The sequence below is a fragment of the Microtus pennsylvanicus genome, chromosome 22 (assembly GCF_037038515.1).
Source record: "Microtus pennsylvanicus isolate mMicPen1 chromosome 22, mMicPen1.hap1, whole genome shotgun sequence".
Classification (NCBI taxonomy): domain Eukaryota; kingdom Metazoa; phylum Chordata; class Mammalia; order Rodentia; family Cricetidae; genus Microtus; species Microtus pennsylvanicus.
In genome coordinates, this window is record NC_134600.1 from 33,590,511 (window position 1) to 33,612,630 (window position 22,120).

General features: G+C 41.8%; 1 protein-coding gene across 6 annotated transcripts in view; it reads left to right on the forward strand.

Moving 5' to 3' along the window:
* Magi2 (membrane associated guanylate kinase, WW and PDZ domain containing 2) overlaps positions 1–22,120 on the forward strand; it is a 1,214,245-nt gene that overhangs the window by 806,482 nt on the left and 385,643 nt on the right. For all 6 annotated transcript variants that reach the window (XM_075955872.1, XM_075955873.1, XM_075955874.1 and 3 more), the window contains 2 exons: positions 6,577–6,787; positions 18,524–18,603. In XM_075955872.1, the coding sequence (XP_075811987.1) occupies positions 6,577–6,787; positions 18,524–18,603 (291 nt within the window). The remainder of the gene's footprint in view (positions 1–6,576; positions 6,788–18,523; positions 18,604–22,120) is intronic.

Sequence of the window (22,120 nt, forward strand, 5' to 3'; positions counted from 1 at the left end):
TTGTTTTATATATAAATGCGTTGAGCCCCATCTTTCGGTGCCCCGGATAAATCAGCCTGCTGGCAGTGGGCTGGATACACCTGTGACTCTACATATTCTATTTCGCTCTTCTGGAAATCGGTTCTGTCCCTTACAGGAAGGCTTCCCCTGGTTCAGTGCTGCCGATAGATGAATTAGCCTGCTTCTGGGTCCGCCAGAAGCTTCAGACTCTCCCTGGGAAACGTGTTTCTATGTCAGCCTTTATGAATAACAAATGTGAGGGTATTAAGATTCTCCACTCACCTCCTTCAGTTTTTTCCCCATTTATTTTGTTCAGGTGGAGGAGGCTGATGCTATTTATTGTCTCCCTCTCAATCCAGCTCCCAAAAGGCCTGAACAAAGGGACTTTTCCCCTCCTTCTTTAAACCTTGTCAAATATTTTGCACATTATAGAAATTTAATTCGTGTTTGCTAATGTGGTGATTGCTTAAAGATAAAGAAATGTATCTAAGCAAGTGAGTCCAACTGGGGAAGCTATGCTGCATCATCCCCGGCTCAACAACAAATAACACAACAGATAAAGACCAAGGTTTTGGTTGGCAAAGCATTACTTTTGGGAAATAATGGTGTTATTATAACCCCAAGTTTATTTGGTCATGGCAAACCTTTAAAGAATATTTTACATTTATTTAGTGTGAAGGTTTTTGCGTGTGTTTGTGGGAATAGGATTTGAGACAAAGATTTTCTGTATAGCTTTGACTGTCCTGGTACTCACTCTGTAGATCAAGCCCTCCTCCAACTCAGAGATGCCCCTGCCTCTACCTCCTGACTGCTGGGATAATAGGCACGCACCACCACACCTGACGTTTCTTTCTTCCCTTTGAGCATGCGTCTGTATATCTACATGCCGTGGTGCACATGCTGAGTTCAAAGAAGAACGTTCAGGAGCTGGTTCTTTCCTTCCACCTTACGGCAAGCTGGGGTTAAACTTGGATTCTCCCTCTCGGTGGCCAATTCCTGATCACCGAGCTCTCACACCAGCTCGAATGTGACCGTGAATGGATTCTTCTTCCACATATTGTTCGCTGCCATAATTCTGCAGTTCCTAATGAACTGGCTTCTTTACCATCCTTCCCCCATGGACACCACGTTAACTGGGAGCGATCACAGAGGATCGCTATGTTGTTGGTCCATTCTCCACTTCAGACACTTGGACCACCCTTCCATCTGTCCTCTTCCCGTGCTGCGTTAAGGTCTGCTGAGTCCCCACTGTGCCCAGGCTGCGGTCCTCAGATCCTCAGATCCTCAGATCCTCCTGTGGCTGGTGCGTGTGGCTATAGCTCGGGTCCCTGCAGAAAACATTCTTGCTTCCGCTTCCCGCGAAGTCTCCCTTGGCAAATGCATTCACTCGTTTAAATTATCACGCCCTCCAGCCATCTGCTGCTGCCTTTCAAGTTGACCCTCTCCACCCAGGAACTTCCTGACTCGATGTCTCTATCCTCGGTTTGGCAGGAACCTCTAAACTAGTATGGTAATCTGTGCTGTGGTCTCACCACCCATGGGGTCCTCCGTCCCTCCTACAGTCTCTGTCTCAGTGAAGCTCCGGTACCCACAAAGCTGATTATGACTTCCCTCTTCTTATTTGTCTTAATTATATAAAATTCTATGTCAACCCACTTCTTTCCAGGCCTTTGCCTTGGCATGATTGCCTTTGGTCTGGGACATGAAAACAAGTTGCCTCTAATCTGTAGACCTGCTTCCTGCTGTCTGCCAACGCCTGGAATAGTTTTGAAGAAAATGAACATCTAATAATTTGTCACACCGTGAGGACGATTTACTGCCTCATCTGTCAGGAGACAGTCGGAAGCATGAAGCCTGAGGGCTTGTGAAGAAGTCTGCCCAATCCAGCCCTGACGCATCTCTCTCTCCCTCCATTCTGAGAGATACCTCAGTCATAGCATGTTGGAAGAGAATCGTTCCCTGACTCTTAGCATGAGACTAATGAATGCACGCATAGGCACAACCTCTCACCAACGGGCGGGGGTGGGGAGAACTACGGATGGCAAGTTTGGGTTCCAACAAAGCGGGATTCGCGCCTCCCTTGTTCTCCCTTCCTCGCTGCCTGGCAGCAATTGGAGTACTCAGAACATCATACGTGAGTACTGGACCAGAGAAGAAGTTCAGATCCTGGTGTGCATTCCGTACAGCACAATGTCCCGGATGCTCCGCCGTCACACCATGGCACGATCCATGTCTTGATGCGGCCATGCCGTAACCAGCTGCCGCCAACAGCACCTAAAGACAAGGGCGGCGCCTCTCACGGTGTTGCGTTTGCGCTTGCGCACGCTACAGAGTTTTCAGCCTGGAAGAATCACTTACTGACTGTGTAACTAAAGACTAGTCTGTTTTCCTGTTTCCCCTTTTCAAGCCAAACCAGTGGGCATTATGTGTTCTTAGGTCTCCTAATTCTGAAAAAATAATATAGTAAACCCTAGATTAATAAAGATAAGAAAAAATTGACCGAACAGTTTATATTGACACAAAGCTTCCATTCTATATTACTAATTTACCAAATGATCTTTATTAATTTGTAAATTCCTAAAAATAATATACCCACTGAATGTAAAATCATATAAAGAAAAATTTCCCCATCACCAGTCATCTCAATGTTGACAGTAAGTTGAACATTTTCCCCAGCTATTTCTAATTTCTGTGGACCTATGTGTAATATATACTAGTAGTATATATTGCTAATTTATGTCCCCTGAAAATCAGTCTTCCAATCATAATTATAAAGACCTTTCCAGATCAATAGATCTGTAGCTGTAATTTTGTTGTTTTTAAATTACATCTTTTTCCACGATCATATAAGCACAGTATACTGACGATATTCTGAATAAAAGCCATTATACGAGTCCCAGGACTTTATTACTGGAAACAACACGACAATAAATATGCAACAATACTTACTCAAATGATATCTTTATTTTTTAGAACAGAGAGTCTCCAAGTCAGAAAACTGTATCAAAGCCCATGTGCGTTTGTGGGCCTAATTTTTTGGCTTGACTGTTTGCTTGGCCGTTGCTTATTTTCAAACAGCTTCACAGGTTCCACTTCCCAAGATGGGATTCTATTCCTCGCATCTCCCCTCCTTGCATCTTTACCTGTGAGCCTCAGGAGGACCCTTCTTCCAGCTTACGGTCCAATTGTCCCTTTGCAGGAATCTCTGTAGAATTTTCTTTATCGTTTTATTCCAGGGTTTCTCCCTTGCTCTACAGGGGACTCTCCCTGCTGTGCTCCAACAGATTGTTCTGTTGTTAACGGGAGATAAGCTGCAGTGGGGAAGCAGACGCATCCACATCTCAAAGATTAACATTAGAAAACAGCACAAAGGTGACCCCATGAAGTCTCTCTCTTGGCCAAAATGTTTGTTCCCGAATCTCATCCCAAGAAAACAGTCCCTGAATTGTCTTATTCACCTACCCACTGATGAACCTCTGGAAGGAGACCTTCGTAATATTCATTTCCATTTTTACTCCCCAAACCCTAGACTTTATAATAAAGGAGAGAAGTCCATGCTTCAGCAGATTCCCAATGCACTTTTCTTCCCCTGTAAGAACATTACCTTTAGTAAGCATTCCAAGTTTCCCAAAATGTGAATTCCGATTTGCATTTAACTGTATTACCCTAGATTTAGTATTTCTTGCTTTATGTATGTTTTTTTTTCTTTTCTCGCTGTATTTTGAGATCTACATTCTGATCAGATACCAGGATACAGGTAGAGTAATTCTTCAGGGAAGCTTGCTGGCTTAAGTAAGACTGCATTAGCACAGATAGATGGACTCTTGGCATGGTGAAGTTCTCAGGTTTCTGTCTTTATTGACTCCCTCAGGTTCATAAAGAGATTTTCAGGCATCTTTGAGCTCAGTGTTGAACAAAAGGAATACTCTCGTTCCGGTTTACATATTTCCTAACATGCAATCGTGTTTCTTGGATGTTTTGTAATACGAATTCTAATTGGCATTAATAATAAAAACCTAGAGACAGATATTAGGGTTCAACCTGAAGGTCAGAAAAGCAAAACAGCCAGCCACTGACTCTTACCTCTACCTCAGTCTGAAATGATGATCCTGCTTCCAGGAGTCTTTAAAACGAGGCTGCATCTGAGAGCCGTCTCCTCCCATCTTATACCCCTCTTCAGGGATGGGATTAAAGGTGTGCACCACTACTGTCCAGATTCTCTGGCAAGCTACCGTGGCAACTGGGATTGAAGGTGTGTGTCAGACGTTTTGATCGAGGAAACCATTATGGAACTAGCAAGAAACCTGGCACTAGAAAAATTGCCAGCAGTCCACAAGGACGAGCACAGCTAAGACCCTAAGCAAGAGAGCAGAGAGCGGCCAAACGGGCCTTGCCCTGTAGTCAGACTGATGAATACCTTAAATAAAACCTTCATCCATCAACTGATGGAAACAGAGGCGGAGACCTGCAGCAGAGCCCTGGGCTGAGCTCCCAAAGTCCAGCTGAAGAGTGGGAGGAATGAGAATATGAGCAAAGAGGTCAAGACCATGATGGGTTCACCCACTGAAACAGTTTACCTGAGCTAATGCGAGCTCACAACTCCAGCTGGTTAGGGAAGGAACCAGCATAGGACCAAACTAGTCCCTCTAAATGTGGGTGACAGTTACATGGCTGGGGCAGACTGTGGGATCACTGGCAGTGGCACCAGGCAGGACTTATCCCTATTGCATGTACTGGCTTTTGGGGAACCTATTCTCTTTGGATGGATACCTTGCTCAGTCTAGATATAGTAGGGAGGCGTTGATCCTGCCCTAAAGCAATGTGCTTTACCCTCTCTGAGGAGTGGATGGGGGTTGGGGGTTAGGGAGATAGAATTGGAGGAGGGGAGGGAGAGGGAACTGGGATTGATATGTAAAATTAAAAAAAAAGATAGTTGTTTTCTTTAAAAAAAAAAAAAAAGGCATGTGTCACCACTGCCTGGTCGACCAGTGTGGCTGTTTTACTCTCTGATTTTCAAGCAAGCTTTATTTACTAGACTACAAATGAAATATCACTGCAGTGTGTAATATGCTAATACACTTTTTAACGTTGTAGTAAAGAATTTTTACTTAGATGTGTGTGGAGATCTGGGTTTCACCAATCTAACTTTAGGTTCAGTGCAAACTAATACTTACTTGACTACGTAAATTTTCCTCTATTGTTTATTGGTAACCTATTTCTTACCCATCTACCCTTCCCCTCGGGGTGTGTGTGTGTGTGTGTGTGTGTGTGTGTGTGTGTGTGTGTACACATGTATTTGTACCCTGCCAGAAGACTCTGTCATGGGTCCTACTCCAGCCCCCTCTCCCCCCTGTTCACGTTAAACATGGTATTTCACTGGTCTTAGAACTAGCTGGGTTTTTGGCTAGGGTGATTGACCAGTAAGACTCTGGGACCTTCTTGTCTCTTCCTACTGTAGTGTTGAGATTATAGGTGGGATAACAGGTAGGGTGGCCATACCTAGCTTTCTATGTGTGTGCTGGAGATACAACAGAGGGGTCAGTTTCCAATACATGTACAGTAAATCCTCTTCATCCCCGAGCCACCTCCCCAGCTCACAGTTCTTCCTGTTAGAAAATGGTGTTTTTATTATTGGTGTGTTTGGATAGGGGTTATAGCAGAGGCTAGAAGAGGGAACAAGCTGGAGTTTCAGGTCATTGTAAGTCACCTGATATGGATCCCAGACGTGGAACCTGGGTCCCCTGGAGGAGCAGTAGGAGCTCTGACCTCCAGAGCCATCTGCTATTCACTGTTCATTTTCATTATTCTAAACTTTACAGACTTTACCGTGAAGGGCCACACCTCATTTCTCCTACAGTATGCATCTCCTTTAGCTTTGGTTCTGTGAGTTTTCCATGGCAACTGTCACAAATCGCTAGATGTATAGCGTCTGAATATTTTAGCTCTGAAGGTTACAAGCTGACGTGGGTCATCGGTCATCACACACTAACAATGACATGCTGTCAGGGCTGGCTTCCTTTCTGGTGTCTCTCAGGAAGGAAGTAGTTCCTTGCCCGTCCTGCATATAAAAGTCACCCGTGTCCAAAGCCAAGCAGACTGTAGCACCTCCATCTTCTCTGTAGCCAAGGATTCTTCTCATCTTTTCTGTCTGACTCTTTGCCTTGTAAGGTTGTTTGCGACTGTAGTGAACTCACTTGAGCAATCAGAGATAATCTCCTGTCCCAAGGTCTTATATTTTAAAATATCGACAAATATCCTTTTCCAATGCAAGGTAAATATCTAGGCATTAGGCCATGAATGTCTTTAGATTATCAATATTTTGTCTACCACACCTGTGTTAAGCAAAGACAATATTGAGTAAACAACAGTATTTTAATTGAACAATTGACAGCAATGATGAATGAACCGTGGGCTTAAGTCAAGGTGCTGATAATTTCCATAGTATTTTGCTAGTGCGTCTGTTCAGAACTATTCCCTACTAGTTTTTGCGGTACTCCATCCCTGGCTCTGCTCATTCCAAACTTCTTCACAGTTTCTGTGGCTGCAGCCACTGACCGTGGGCTCTTCTTCTTGCAGAATCCAGTGACCATGAGGACAAAAGTGCAGGGGCCTCAGGGGAGACGCCCTCCCAGCCTTACCCTGCACCCGTATACAGTCAGCCTGAGGAGCTCAAGGACCAGGTGGATGACACGAAGTCGGTGAAGACCGAGGAGAACGAGGACTTGGACCCCTTGCCTGATAACTGGGAAATGGCCTACACGGAGAAAGGCGAAGTCTACTTCATTGAGTGAGTTTCAGGCATTTCCTCCAACATTACCCCAAAAGCCATAGCAAGAAATTAGTTGTATTACTAATGTAGTTATGGACAAAGAAAACATGGGCGCATTATTATTTCTGCTAACAACTCAAAATGAGATATTGCCTCCATAGGGATAAGATAACAGCTACCCATAGCAAAGAATGAATGAAGTAACTGTCACACTTTTAACAATAGGATATTAAAGAGACAAATCTGCACGTGTTGTTATTTTCAGATTAAAAGGACTCTCAATTCCTCATGTTGGGGTGACCTGCACAGACATTTCCTCAAATGAGAGCTTCCTAGCTCTTGATAGCCAGAAATATATAATATTATGTCCAGGACTTGGGTAGAATGCAGTTGTTTCAAGCAAAGTATTTGCTGGTGACAAAAAGCAAAGGTTTTAACAGTTGACAGTGGACTCTGAGGTCAGGGGTCAATAAGATAGTTTGTATAACAATCAAACTTCCTTCTGCTGACCTCCAGTGTTTTTGCTACTCATTAGTTTCTTTTGAGTGGTAGTGTTGGATGCTGCTCACCATTTTTTAAAATTTTATTTATTTATTATATATACACTTTCTAGGATACAGTACCAGATCTCATTACAGATGGCTGTGAGCCACCATGTGGTTGCTGGGAATTGAACTCAGGACCTCTGGAAGAGCAGCTAGTGCTCTTAACCTCTGAGCCATCTCTCCAGCCCATGCTCACCATTTTTATTGCTTACCAAAGAAACAGAATATTAATCATTAGCTCATAAGTGATAGTCAATCCAAACTGTTATTCTTTCCAAACTTTTTCTAAAATATTTATAACAGTTATAATCTTATATTATAGAAATATTTATATTTCTTTTAGCAATATATCCAGCTTTCATGTCTGTTATTGCTATTAGAACAACTTTTAAAATCATAATTAACATAATTGTCCTTATTTAGCAACATAGACCATTATAATTTTATACATGTATACAATTTATAATAATGTTATCAAGGTAATTAATGTTCCCATCATCTCATATATTATTTCTGTATGTTGAGAACCCTCTGACTCTCCTCCTCCAGTTTTATGTAATGGATAATTAATAGCTGGAAACTGTAGATACCCTATCATTCCACTCAGAGAATAATTTTTAAAAGACACTGCAAAGTTGAAAGGTCTTGATCCAAAATTAAATCATTGATATGAATAATACAATCAAAGTGTTAATTAGAAATGATAAAAGCTAAAATTTTGCAAATCTCCATCAACTCTTTCTCTCCAAATTCGATGAACCTCAAAGGAAAAGAAAATAATAGAAATTGAAATTCTCAGTGTTGGAAGTAGATAAAAATACCTATGCTCTGACAACTCAAGAAAGATATTAAAATTGTCTTCCCTTTCCCAACATACGGTGACTTATAACTTAGATCTCCATAGGCAGAGCTCAGTTGTGAAATTGAAATGTTACCACATACCAATATTTAATTCTCACATAAAGCTGGAAACACCGATACATGCGGCCCAAGGAGTCCATAACCAGGTAATTACTTGGTGCTCTGCTTGACACCGACATGAATGAGAAGTGCAGGCTTTTACTAAAATGAACCACTAACCTCCATATCTTGGCAAATTTAAATTAGTTTTTTTTAAGGAATAAGATCTCTTGCATGATTTTTATTTATATAACCAATGACACCGAGCCATCTGGTATCAGTTGGTTGAAAGGAGGAAGTTATGTAGATGTTGTTAAATATAACCAACTAAAAATCCTAGAAACATAATTTTGATATTGATGAGAAAATCAAGGCTTCATTACAGACCAAATAAGACGCTGACGTTCAGAGCAATAAGTGTTCAGAGCAACGAGACTGATAAAATAGATGTATTAATTCTGTAACACAGGATAGGTAAAGATACCTGGAAATAATGAAATAAAATACACTAGCACAAGTTGATTAAGGAATCGTTTCTATATAATGTTTCTAATAAAGCAACCATGAAAACCTCCTTGATTTGTGCTTCTAACATGAACTTTGCTCTTTAATTGGCTCAGGTTTAGGGACTCTAAGTGATTTTGGATAACAACAGCCATGTCCTCCCATTTATAGTAAACGATGGGGTTCTGTCTGGGCATGGGAGGCCATCACAAAATGATGTTACTACTCTTCCCCTCGGTTGCCAGTGTTGGAATTCAAAGACTCCTAAAATTTTTGTTCTTGCCGTCAATCTTATTATCCGGTCAGGAAAGAGAAACAAATTGTCCTAAACAGTACACGGCATTTGGATTTTATGTAAACGATAAACCTAGACAAGACCTAAGAGGTGGTCTTACGTGAAGACACCATGCAAAAGACAACGTACACAAAGAAAGACGTCACTGGGAACTTGCTTACAGGTTAGAGTCTGTGACGAGCATCCAGGGGAGCATGGCGGCAGGCAGGCATGGCACCACAGCAGTGTCTGGACTCTTCTATCTTGAGACAACCGTGTAGTCATAAGGGTGGCAGGGCTGCGTCCCCAGCACCCCGGCTGCCTGGCTAGCTTATGCCCGAAATAACAACACACAAACTGTATTCATTTAATCACTGCTTGGCCCATTTCTATCTAGCCTCTTCTAGGCTAATTCTCACATATTAATTTAGCTCATTTCTAATCATCTGTGTAGCGCCCCTGGGTGCACTTACCGGGAAGATTCTAGCCTAAGTCCATCCTGGGTTGGAGCTTCATAGTGTGCATCTTCCCGGGAGCGATGAGCATGGCGTCTCTCTGGGGCGTCTGCTCCCGAGAGGAGAGCTGTGGAGTCTGAGCTCACTTCCTCTTCCTCCCAGCGTTCTGTTCTGTTTACTCCTCCCACCTATCTTCTAACCAATGAGGGCAAAGCAGTTTCTTTTTATTTAACCAATGACCTTCCTCCATCACAACTGTGACTCAGGAAGAGACAGAACTAACAGAATGGCCCTGGGGCAGTAGCTGAGACATTTTGGTCCACAAGCTAGAGGCAGAGAGGGAGATAGTCAACTAGAAAAGGCTGGGCTTTTGAACCTTTGGAGCCCATCCCAGTGACACACCTCCTCCAAGGACACACCTCCTAAACCTTCCCAGACATTTTCACTGAGTATCCAGCTTTAGAACGTGAGCCTATGGAAGCCATTCCCACTCCAACCACCACAGAAGGAAAAAGAGTGAGATGACAGGCTTGGGAAGTTACACCACGGGGATAGAACAGAGCTGTCCTGGTACAGGAATTGTTCTTACAAAGGCCTTCATCTCTGCATAAACTGGAAGTAATCTACCACAAAAAAAAAATCCTCAGAAATCGCTGCCTGTTTTTTTCATTTTGCTATATCATTAGTCCTTTTGGAAGGCAAGCAAGGAATTGACATTTTCATTTTTTCCTGTGAGGTTTTGGGTTTTTTTATCTTTTAATCTTTTCTATGATGCTAGAGGGAAGGATCAATCAGAAATCTATTGGGAACAGAGATAGGTTTAGGTGGGAAACTAAGACAGAATGGAGTAAACAATTCATTTCTATTGAGGCTAGAGAAGTGTTATCAAGATAAGAGGAAATTGTTGGACAGCAAGAACCTTCTTAAGTACTGAGCTAGGATGCTTCCAAGAGGAGCCTTTGAGCACAGTTACAGTAACAGAACGGCAAACCAGCACAGGCAGAATCACAGGAAAACTCTGATGGCTACAGCAGCCTTATCAGCTTTTCCTTTCCTGGTGGGTAAAAAAACCTCCAATCTTTTAGTAATTCTCAAAAACACCAATTTCCCACTCTAATCTAAAATGAATAGTTTCTTAAAATGCAAATGGAAATGTCATCTAAATAAGTAAGCCAGATATTTATTCCAGTGTTTTAAAAGAGGACAAAGTAGGGGAATGAGAAAGAAAGTGGAAGATAAAGAAGAGGTGAGATGGGTGGGGGAGGAGCTTCCCTTGGTCCTGCTGGCCAGAGCTGGCCACACCTCCCTGCTCTTCACCTTCAGCGGGGACAGACAGCTCCCAGCAGGGACCTCTCCCCGTCAAAGGGCTGAATTTTGTCTTCTGTGAAAACAAAGATATTTATAAAAGAGAAAATAAGTGAGATTTTTATTTGAAATTGGTATATTTACTTCTAAGCAGAACTCAACTCCGAAACATTAATGAGCATATATAATTAAGTATGGACATAAGTACTGTAGTTTTAATTAAGGTGGCAAGTAATTCTCTTTGTCTTCTATGCAAAAATGTTTTAAAATATTAATTTATCTCATTTGTTATCACAGAATAGGTCTTAAGGGTCAGTTTATTTTTAACAATTGTGAGTGTGTGTGCGCAGGCATGCAACATGTGTGCAAGTGTCCAAGGAGGCTAGAATAGGACATTGAATCCCCAGGGCTGGAGTTATAGGCAGTTGTGAGCTCCAACCATGTGTGCCGGGAGCTGAGTTCAGGTCCTCTGGAAGAGAAGGAAGCACTCTTAACTGCTGAACCATCTCTCGATCCTCAAAGTTCAAGTCCTCTAGACTTGTATTTAAACTTGTCAAACTTGCATTAGACTTGTTTTGTATTTTAAAAATAATTTTGTTGTTGCTTTCACAATGATGAATCAATGAGACATTTATGTTTCCCATATTTATAAGCTACTTCTTTAGATGAATGATACAAGCAGATTTTTTTTAGTCTTTAGAGTGATGTTTTAGTAGGGAGAATCAACTATCTGATAAAGTACTTTTAGCAAAATGGTTTTAAATCATGAGTGATCGTATTCTCCCAAACATACTTTTTAATGGTGATGACATATCTGGCAATTTTGAAGGCTTATAAATAAGTTACATCGTATAAAAGCTAGGAATTTCCTTTACTCAGCATCATTCATTAATATATTATCCTTTATAATAGGCAGACTACTCATAATAAATTCAAATGAGAAATATCCAAATGCAATTTTGAATGATTTATCCGATAGAGAATGCCCATTTTTTTCCAGGCTATGTTTAGATTACCTTAACAAAAATAGCTAATACGTTAAACATTCACACTCTGTTCATTTAATTCTCACATTATGAAGGTGATGCCTACATAAATCAGTAGCTACTTGCCAAGAAGCCATGTACCCGGGAAAGATAGAGCTAGAATTCCTATTTAACAAATATTTACTATAGACATGCTGTGTGTCATGAACAATTTGAAACACGGTATTCAAAAAGCTAATGAGGTTCACGGTTGCATGCAGTCTAGTCTGTCTCCAGGAACCTTGCTCCTCAAGGATCTACCATGGTGTCTAATTTGCATGTAGCATCACCTAGCCACCTTATAAAGGGCTTGACTGGTCCTCATTTTATAGACAAGGTTCTGAGGCAGCTTTGAATATATTAGCCTTCTCAAAATCCAATAGCTGTTACCCTGCAAAGCTGTTCTCAGTATTCCATCCTACCTCCAATATGTAAGCAAACATTGGCCAGAGTGAACTCTTATATTACTTTGTGCTCAGTGCCTTTCTTGAGCAGAAATACCCTATCCCAGAGGCTGAATGTTCCATAGAGAAGAGTAGCCATGGGGTTAATCTCAACTGACATGCTTTGGGAATCCTATTACATTGCTTCTTTGTTGGGATGCAGTTGAGACAGGGACACAAAAGAGGCTACAATTCCTTTGGCAAAAAAACAAACAAACAAAAAACAAAGAGGCAACAAGAACCTATTTGTTTACTACATCTTCAAAAATGGTGTGGACATTGTGTCTTCTTAAAAAATGCATTTTTAATGTAAGGTTTTGAAACTGGAATCACATATGTGAAAAAATGTTACAGCTTTGTATGGTTTTAAAATCTGTGCCAGGGATTAATGAGAGAGAGAGAGAGAGAGAGAGAGAGAGAGAGAGAGAGAGAGAGAGAGAGAGAAAGAAGAAGAAGAAGAAGAAGAGGAGGAGGAGGAGGAGGAGGAGGAGGAGGAATAGAGGAGGAGGGAGAGGAGAGAGCGACAGAGAAGGAAAGAAGAGAGAGAGAAAAGCAGGGCGGGGGAGGAGAGAGAGGGGTATACACACAGAGGCACACATACACAATATTTCTTTTTGTTGCTATTTCTGTATCTTGTTAAGTTTAAGTAAATCATCATTAATTAGGTCCAGCAAACAAATTTTTCAGTTGTTACCTAGAAGACAAAATATTTCAGAAGTGTATGGGAAGAAATATAAACTAACAAAAATAGGCTTGGTACACTACTTCCAGGCACAAAGCTTGGACTTACTTTGGTAGATGTTTTATAAAATATTGGATACACTTCATATTTTCCCTTCATACCTGTTTTCCTGTGCCTGCGCAAGATTCTTGGTTAATCTCCAGTCACAAAATGTTAAGTTTATATCTCTAATAATGAAAACAATATTTATAATATAATTTCTTTAAAAAATATTTGCTAAATTCATGAAAAGAGATGAGATATAAATTCATATACTCATATCCTTATGAAAAAAAATCTTAGGAATATTGTTTGAGAAGCATTTCCCATAGGGGCCATTGATAAAATAGCTTTGTATTGCTTATATCTGAATATGAAAAGCAGTGAAACTTTTAATAAATAGCATCTTAAAGCAAAAATATCCAAAGTTGATTAACAATAGCATGTATCCCATCTAATCATTATGTATATTAAGCCTCTATTGGTTCCTTTTTTGATAATAATATAGAAGACATATAAAGTCTTTGGGAAATGAAGTAACTGAAATAAGTGAGGTTTTTTACTAATACAGCGTAGGATGGAAGAAATTTATACGCCTTAAAATAGGTTTTTGCTCAGATTTTAGTAAACTATAGTTAGCAGTCTGAGCTATCCGTACTCTGATCTGTCTAACGAGCAGTCCTGAAGCGTGAATGTCCGTGTACACATCTCAAGAAGCCCTTGTAGCAACCGCTGCTGATCTTTTTCTGGAGGGCAGGAAGAAGCATTGCATCCGTGCACACATCAAACTTAAATTGTAAAAGAAAACAGTTCCAAAACTCATACAGTCGTGGAAACAGGTTTCGGTCCAGGTGACAATATATGCAGAATGACAGAATAAAAGGGCGGGAAACGGGAAGAGAATGGGAAGGATTCCTAGTGTAGCCCTAAGAACGGGGTTTGTATACTGACTGGAGAAAGAAGACAAGGGAGAAACACAAAATGGGGAGAAACACAGGATGAACTGCGGGAACATTTTAGGTTCTGCTTCTGACGAATGCTGTGCCTGTTAATAGCATCATTTCGTTAACTTAATTTTTTTTTTGACAATGTGTGGAATTGAACCCGAGGTTTTACGCCCCACTCCACAAATGCTCCACCCTGAGCTCCAGCTCCAGCCATTAGTTTAGTACAATCTTGGATAGAACTCCCAAGACCCAATATTCATATGCAAATTATACAGATATGAGTTCTTTAAAAAGCTTTATTCAGTGGGGGGGAAAGCCAGCTTTGAAGGAATAAAATTTAATTTGCCGGTGACTTGAATAGAGAAGCTAAGTTGGTGGGAAGAACGTTTTTCTAGTGGAGTTATTGTTGCCTGCTCGGCCCACACGCTCTCTTGAACCTCGAGGCACGTGCAATTTAATAGAGCAAATGCCTGCCGAGTACAGGGCAATCAGCATGTTCAGGAGAGTTTAGGGATTACAGCCTTCAAAGACTATGGGATGTTTTCTTCTGAATGACTGGCAGGAGATTGAACTAGATCCCTGATAATGACCAGAGGGAAGGACAGAAGCGTCTTCCGAGGAAAAGCAGAAACAACACATGGGTGTGGGGTTCCCTCCAATCTGGGTTTACATCCATCCCTCCCGTTCCATGCAACTGTCATCCAAGCCCCCTTGAGGCTGCCAACCTTGGCTTCTGCGTCCAAAGTGGACCAGAGTTTCAGCCACAAAGGCTGTTTAGCGGTACAAGGTGAGAAGGAACGATCAGAAGGAAGAGGTGGTGTCTGGCTTTGCCCCACCGTGACGGCTGCACTATCGGGAGCTTCTCCAGATGACATGGAGCGTGTTTGATGTGAGAAGATGAGCCGTTATCACTTACCCTACTGCTTCATCAGCTTGGCAAAGGTTAAGGTCACAAGGTGTATGGGTCTCCCCAATCCACTTGTAGGTCAATCTGTGTGTGTCTTCCAGGGTATGTTGATATGAATTTAAACTAGAATCGTGCATTTGAGTGAAAGTCCAGTTCTGGTTTATTATAGTCCGCGGTGTGTAGTTTAACGTTAGAATTTGGGGTAGATATATAGGACAAACCATTTGTTTTCGATTTCCATCCAGATTATTAAATGTGACATCAACTAAACCTGCGTGGATTAGCTGATGGGTTCTTTTCACGACCGTTTAGCTTCATCTCTAGCGACATGTAAATCGAGACATTACTGTGATTCAAAGCTCCTGGAAATGCATGTTCCATTTACCCACAAGAATAAGAACAGTCTCTGTGCAAATGGAACCCAGATAGGTCCGTCTCCATCAAAGCACAGTATGAATAAGCCCATCTGTGGGGAGCACCGTGTAGGATTATACAGCACTAGCGTTTCCTTTGCATGTCATTTTGGTGGCGCACGTCTTGGATAGATGTAGAAAATTGATGCCAAGCACCTAAATCTGCCCTAGCTAGGGAAGTGAAAAGAAATGCCTTCCTTGAATTCGAGAAAAGATAGCATTCAGATTGGGGTGGGGTGGGGGGGTGGGGACTCTCAATGATTCCATTCTGTGCGGTTTCCTGACCAGCATTAAATCCTACCCTCAGATGGAATTATTAAGGTTTAAAATACAAAATTGAAGGGAAGAGGGAAAGCTGTTTAGTGTGCTGTCTTCCAAATGCATTAAAAATATCCCCTTTGTAAGGCATCTTGGAGGAGCATGCAAATTACAAGGCTGCTAAGAGCCCCTATTGAAAAATACTGTGCTGTGTCTTCATGTGATGTTTAAGACAATTACTGGAAGGTAACTACTACCCACATTTCTTTCAGAATCATTTCTGAAGAACAGCTAAAAATACCGTTAACTATAAGAGACTCAATCTGTCAAAATGTATTAAAGTGACACACTGCCAACTCCAGTTCAACCTAAAACCTCGTTCCGTAATGAAATGCTTTATATAAACTCAGGAAAGCTGGGACACTCACGGCTCTCTCCTAAATTAGCCCGTATTGGAGACTGCACGAGTGTGGTATAGAAATGGTAATTTGACTCCCGTGGAGGCTCACTAATGGCTCCTGAAAATGTTCCATAGATATGTTGGCTTTTACCTAGAAATTAATTTCCTCCAAAAGAAATAAAGAATTTGAAAAAGCCAAGGGTGGGTCACAAGCGGGGGGCATTTCCGTCTCCTGCTTACCTCCCAATGTATTCCTCTACCTGATACAAACATGGCCGTCAACACACGTGTGTGCCCACCCCACGCCCACACACACATATGCACACACAGGATCCTGTGCACTTTCCCCTGAGGCCAGTGGCGCTTTTCTATTACAAAGAGATAGTGGCGTGCCTACTGCCAGCGTTCTGACCCCCACATTACGGATATTCCAAACTTTAACCTCAATACAGACGAAAAGAAAGGATTACGTTGACATCTGGCTGGGACCAGAACGTGTCCCCAGTAGTTCCAATCCTCTTGAAACATGGCACCAACAGACGTCATAGAAGTCAAATTGAGGGACAGTAGAAGCTGGCAAACGCGCGAGGTGATTTACGTTTTGGTCAATTACAGGCATTACCTGATTGGATTAGAGTTCTGTTCAGAGTATCTGTCGCTGGAGGATTCACACACTTGACGGGAGTAACAGTTAATATTTTCTCCTTGCCTCCCATGCGTGGCAAAAGGAAAAGGGATTTTCTTCAGGATCTGGATTTTTATCACTCATGGATCTCTATGCCTGTGCTAGTTAGTTTTGAGGACTTTTGTTGTACTTTTGTCAACTGGACCCAAACTACAGTCACCTGGGTAGAGGGCACAACCTCAGTTGGGGTGCCCTCCTTCAGAATAGCCTGTGGGCATTTTCTTTATTGATGATTGATTGATATGGGAGGGCCCTGGCAGGCAGAAGCAATACATGGGCAGGTGGTCCTGGGTGTAGAAGAAAGGAGACTGAGGGAACCACAGAGAACATGCCAGAAAGCAGCAGTCCTTCATGGTTTCTGCTGCAGTTCCGGCCTCGAGATCCCGCCGTGACCTCTCTGGACTGTAATGGAAATGTAAGCCAAAACCCTTTCTTCTCCAGAGTTCCTTTGGACAACAGTGTTTGTCACAGCAATGGGAAGCCAAGTAGGGCACGGCTCAGAGGTGCTCTTCTCGTAAGCAATCAGAGGACAGCCGTCTAGAAAATGCTGCTCAAATAATACTTGGATACCTCAGGATGGCTTTTCACAATCCACCTTAGCGCCATCCCCCGCCCCTTTGTCCTGGCTTGAAATCTCCTTTGTGTTGTAGTAAACAGTTTCATGATTCTATTAATGACTGCACCCTGTAAGAAACTTTTCTGATCCTTACTACCAGTACATCTGATGGTCTAGCTAGTGTCTGAGGTTTGGCTATAGCCAGAGAAAAAAAATCTACAAAATCTATGTCCCCAGGAACACCTTGATTTCCATGTACATTCAAAGCACACTGTGATCTGGGCCTAATTCTATTTCACCTGCCTTCTTACTCTTTGCAAACCTCACTTCCCAGTACCCGTTACTTCGCACGTTCTCTTCTCGAAGCTTTCATAAATCTTAAATTCCTACTTCTTTGTCCATTGTCCCATGAGCTCCCTTGATACAGTTATACATAGTCAACATTTTAGTTCTATTGGCAGGTTGAGCTGTTGTGTAGTCCCTAAATTACAATGCCTGAGCATCATCGGGGTTAGTCGTCAATGGCAGAGATTTGTACCAACCACTTGCCGCCATATTGTATTTCCCCTCCCCCACAAAGACCAAAACTTGGTACTTCTTAGAAGATCCAGAATATATTGCTAACAAGTCCACCAGGTGGCCCCAACACAATGATCCGGCACCCCTTTAAGAAAGTCTCCTCCAGGAACGTCTCTCTTGCTTCTTGATTTCCGAAGTAAGAACATGAAAACATTTTTTGTTCCCTAAACAAGATTTTTTTTTTTCCGTTCCTAGAAATTCCATTTCGGAAACATTAGAATGCAGAGATTTTTTTTTTTTAAGCTACTCTCTTCCGGGCTGGGATAACAGTGTTTAGGAGTAAGCTAGCTTAATCTGTGTAAATGAAATTGCTATTAATCACTCTTGGAGAAAATGGAGGAGTCCCGGGAAGACTCTGTAATTTGAATCACTTTGGTGCTGCCTCTGCCCGTGCCGCAGTTAGCAAATACATTGTTTATGAACAGTGTGGCTTAGGATGAAAATACCGCTTCTGCAAAAAAGGCAGGAAACGGTGTCAGGGCGTCAGGACTCTGCTCTCCCAACTGGAGAATCCTGTGTTTGTAATAAATTCCTTTCGCGCTGGATGAGTTCTGCATTTTCAATGAGGTTAACTTGGCAACATTCTAGTTGATTTTAATAAAAATAGCTGCTTTGAGGGCAGGGAGCTGAGGTTGCCAAATTTACAGCTGCCTTGCACAATTCCTCTTCCACCTCCTTCAGGGCTACTTAGAACCAGTAAGCAAATTAAGTGTATCGATTGCAATTTTGTTGGACTAACCCGGCTTTTTTTTTTTTTTTTTCTTCTTCTCCTTCTTAAGGAATAGACTCGATTCCCTTTAGTATGTGTCTTTTCAGGGTGATCTCTTCTCTTTTCAGCCATAACACAAAGACAACATCATGGCTGGATCCACGGCTTGCGAAAAAGGCTAAACCTCCAGAAGAGTGCAAAGAAAATGGTAGGTTATTAAGTTTTTATGTTTTTATCAGCAGTGCACTTTGGGGATGTTTGTGAATTCTGAAGAGAGGTTCTTATGTAAAGAGGTAATGATCTGGCTGGAACCGGCTCTACATGTACTGTTTCCTGCTGGAGAGAGGGGGACTCGGCCCCTTCCGCGGGCCATGTGTTTGCCTGTCCCTCCGAGGAGACGCTGCCGGAGCATCTCCTCTCTGTCATTTCTGCGGGTTCTTTGACCTCCGGCCTGACTTTCTCCCACCTGCTAAGGACTTTTGGTGTGCTGTGTGTCTCTCTGAGGATTCTGGTCTTTCGTTAAAGTCAGAGAGGACACAGAGAACTGTAGAACGCACAACTGTAAATAGCACTGGCGGTCCCCTTCAAAGGCAGCGAGCGATGTTCTGCCGGTTAGGAAGAAGCCAGTGTTGAAAAGAATCGTTTTATTCTATAAACAGGCAGTTCAGCAAAACAAATAATCGCATGAGCGTGTTAGGTGGTCCTTGCTGTGTTCCAGGGGCTTGCTTAAAAGCGGGCTGTGCCTGTGTGAGAAGTTTTTAAACAGAGTCCTAGATGAATGCCAGCCCTGTCTCAAAATTAGTAAATTACACAGACGACATCTGCACTTAGGAGCCTTGTCATTTCTAAAAAAATGTGTAGTTAATGTTAAAATAGTTCTTACCATTTACTCAAAGTAAACAGTAGACTCCCCTGTTGGTTTATTATCTGTCTACATTCACAGCCTTTCTCAGGTCAAGTTTTTAGAGCCCTGCGTGAGAGCATATATCACTGATGGGCACATAAAGCTGGCAAGAAAGATGGAGAATATTTAAACTTTTTCAAAGTCTGTTTTAAGTTAAAAAATATTCTCTCTCATTCTAAAAATTCTTTTCTCTCAACAATAGTCCTAACTTTCTGAGATAATATTTTGGGTTTCCATTATAAAAGCAGGAGAAACATACTACCAAGTTAAATTAAAGATTAAAAAATTCAATTTTCTGTGTAGATAAATGTACATATAACCAATATAATCAAATCTATATTTAACCTTCTTTTTATAGTTGTATCTGTTACTGTTTCAGAGCAAAACTGTGCGTGGATGTAGCCTATTAATTATTCTATAATCTGACCTTTTAGCACAATGACGTTATATTGCATTGATACCGCTAAGTCAAGTATTACAAACTGGGATAGACTGTAGGTCAGTATCACCTTATGCGATATGTCTGAGAGTCACAATTTACGTGGGCACAAATGTGCAGCCTTAGTCTCTCCTCATTCAAATGAATCTATCAACTTTTTAGCTTGTGAATCCTGCACTTCTCAGCTGTCTGCTTCCTTTGAGTTGCTCTTTTCGTTGAAAATAAACGGCTAAGATCAACCCTCTGTGTCCTAGGAAACATGTGCAAACAAGATGGTGCATTTTACCATGTTCCAGTGTTATTTTTTTGCACATCTATATTTATCTAGGTTCTCTGGATGGTAGATGCTTGAACATAATGCTAATGCCTACAATTGTATGTCTCTGGAAAATGAGACCCGGAGACCACTTGGTCAAAATGTCCCAGTGCTGGTCAGTTGCTGTTGGTTTGCATTTTCTACAAAAGAATTCATAGACCAGGATGCTGGACCTTAGAAACTCCCTTTTATTTCATTTGAACGCTACTGTTCTGGACACGTAATTTATATTTTCTTGCCAAGAAAAGCGCTTTAGGGTAATACCGTCTCTTTTGTTTTATTTTTCTTTTCTTTAAATAACATGAATTACTACTGAGTGTTTGAAATGCTAAGGGGTTGCTTCGGGGGGCGGGGGCGCCAATTGCGCATCACAATCAGCTCAGACACACGAGGTTGGTGTGATTTTTCTGAATTCTGGAATGTGTGTGAAATGTGTATTAAACCGTAGATCTTCCACGTGGTGACAGCTTCCTCCAGTGCAGACGCCTCTTCCTCTGCCAGGCAGAGAGAGTCGCTGTCAGATGCTCTAATCTAATCTAGAAAGGAGCCAGTCTGAAGTTGGACTGAGCTCTGGTGAGCCACGGTCCATCTCTGGTTTGTCCTCATCCTCTGTGCGTTTGTGGGCCAGAGTTTTCAACTAAACAGCCTAGCTCAGCCTGGCAAACACTGTCTGAAAGGGGGCCAGAGAGGACATGTCTCAGGCTGCAAAGGTCCCCCAGCGTCTTTGGCTACAGCCGTCAGTGTGATGATATAAAGGTCAGGACTGTGTTCCAGGAAACCCTTACTTGTAGACAAAGAAAAGTAACTTTTGTGAGCTTTCGTGTAACAAAGTGATCTTACCTTTTCCCCCTTAACTATTAAAAATAAATAAACTTTACTCTTAGATGGCATAAAATGAAAAGTGGGCTGGATTTAATACCTAGGATGAACTTGAGTCTGTCCTTCATGTGGTGTCTTTCTCTCGGCATGTCTTGAACATTAATATTAATATTAATTTTTTTTTCTCACAACTGTAGTACTGTAGATAATCTAAGATGTTCTTGTCGTTTTTTTTTTTTTGTTTTGTTCTGTTTCATTTTGTTTTTAATCTTCAGGAATTTTGCCTCCGTTTTGTGTGTATATGCCGGCAGACTCTGCGTTGTCTGAACTTGGCACGCGTTGGGGGTTGCGTGAGGTTGGAATACGCTGTTTAGATGCTGTACTTTGTTACTGTGGTCCCTGGGAATTCCTGATCATGCCCCTCACCTCTACGGCCTCTCTTCATAAATCATTTCTGAATCCAGATTTTTAAAATCCCCAGGTCACTATGAGGAACTGGACATCTTCTCAAGTCTCACCAGGTTTCTCCACTACACAGAATTTTAAACTTTCTCTCCAACCTGCAGCCTGCGGGACACATTTTGCCAAGAATAGCTATTAGCTATGAACAACCACAAAATGTAAACCTACTCAAACATTATATGAGAATTTTTGGAAGGGCTGTGTGTGTGTGTGTGTGTGTGTGTGTGTGTGTGTGTTGTAACTGGATCAAGCACATTTCAAAGCTGAGTTTCCTAGGTAACCATATCATGCTGCCTTGTCGGGGAGGTTATTCTTGATCCCTTTGCTTTTCCGGCATTTCACCCAGATTTTCACATACATCAGTCCTACCTGGAAGAGGAAATTTAAGTGTAGTCATTTTTAAATGCGGGTTGGGGGAAAGAAACAATCTCATTACATAACCTAGTCCAGACGGGTCTCAACCTCACTATTTTCTTGCCTCATGCTTCAGAGTGCTGGTGTTATGGGTACGCGGCACCATAGCAACCTCCTAAACTCCCAAGCTTGAGTGTTATGTGTGCATGAGTATTTGCTGTGGATCTGTTAATATATACATCTTCACATCTCTTCACACAGGTGCCAAATTCCTTGTCAGGTATAATTGGGAGCTAAGCAAAAGAAAAATGGGAGGCGTTCTCAACTGACTCAAATGATCCTCGTGGAGAGAAAATAGGCCAAGAACATTTCTCCTTGGTATCAGGGGAGAAAGGTTGCTCTCATTTGAGTCTGTACGAAATGAATGCTTT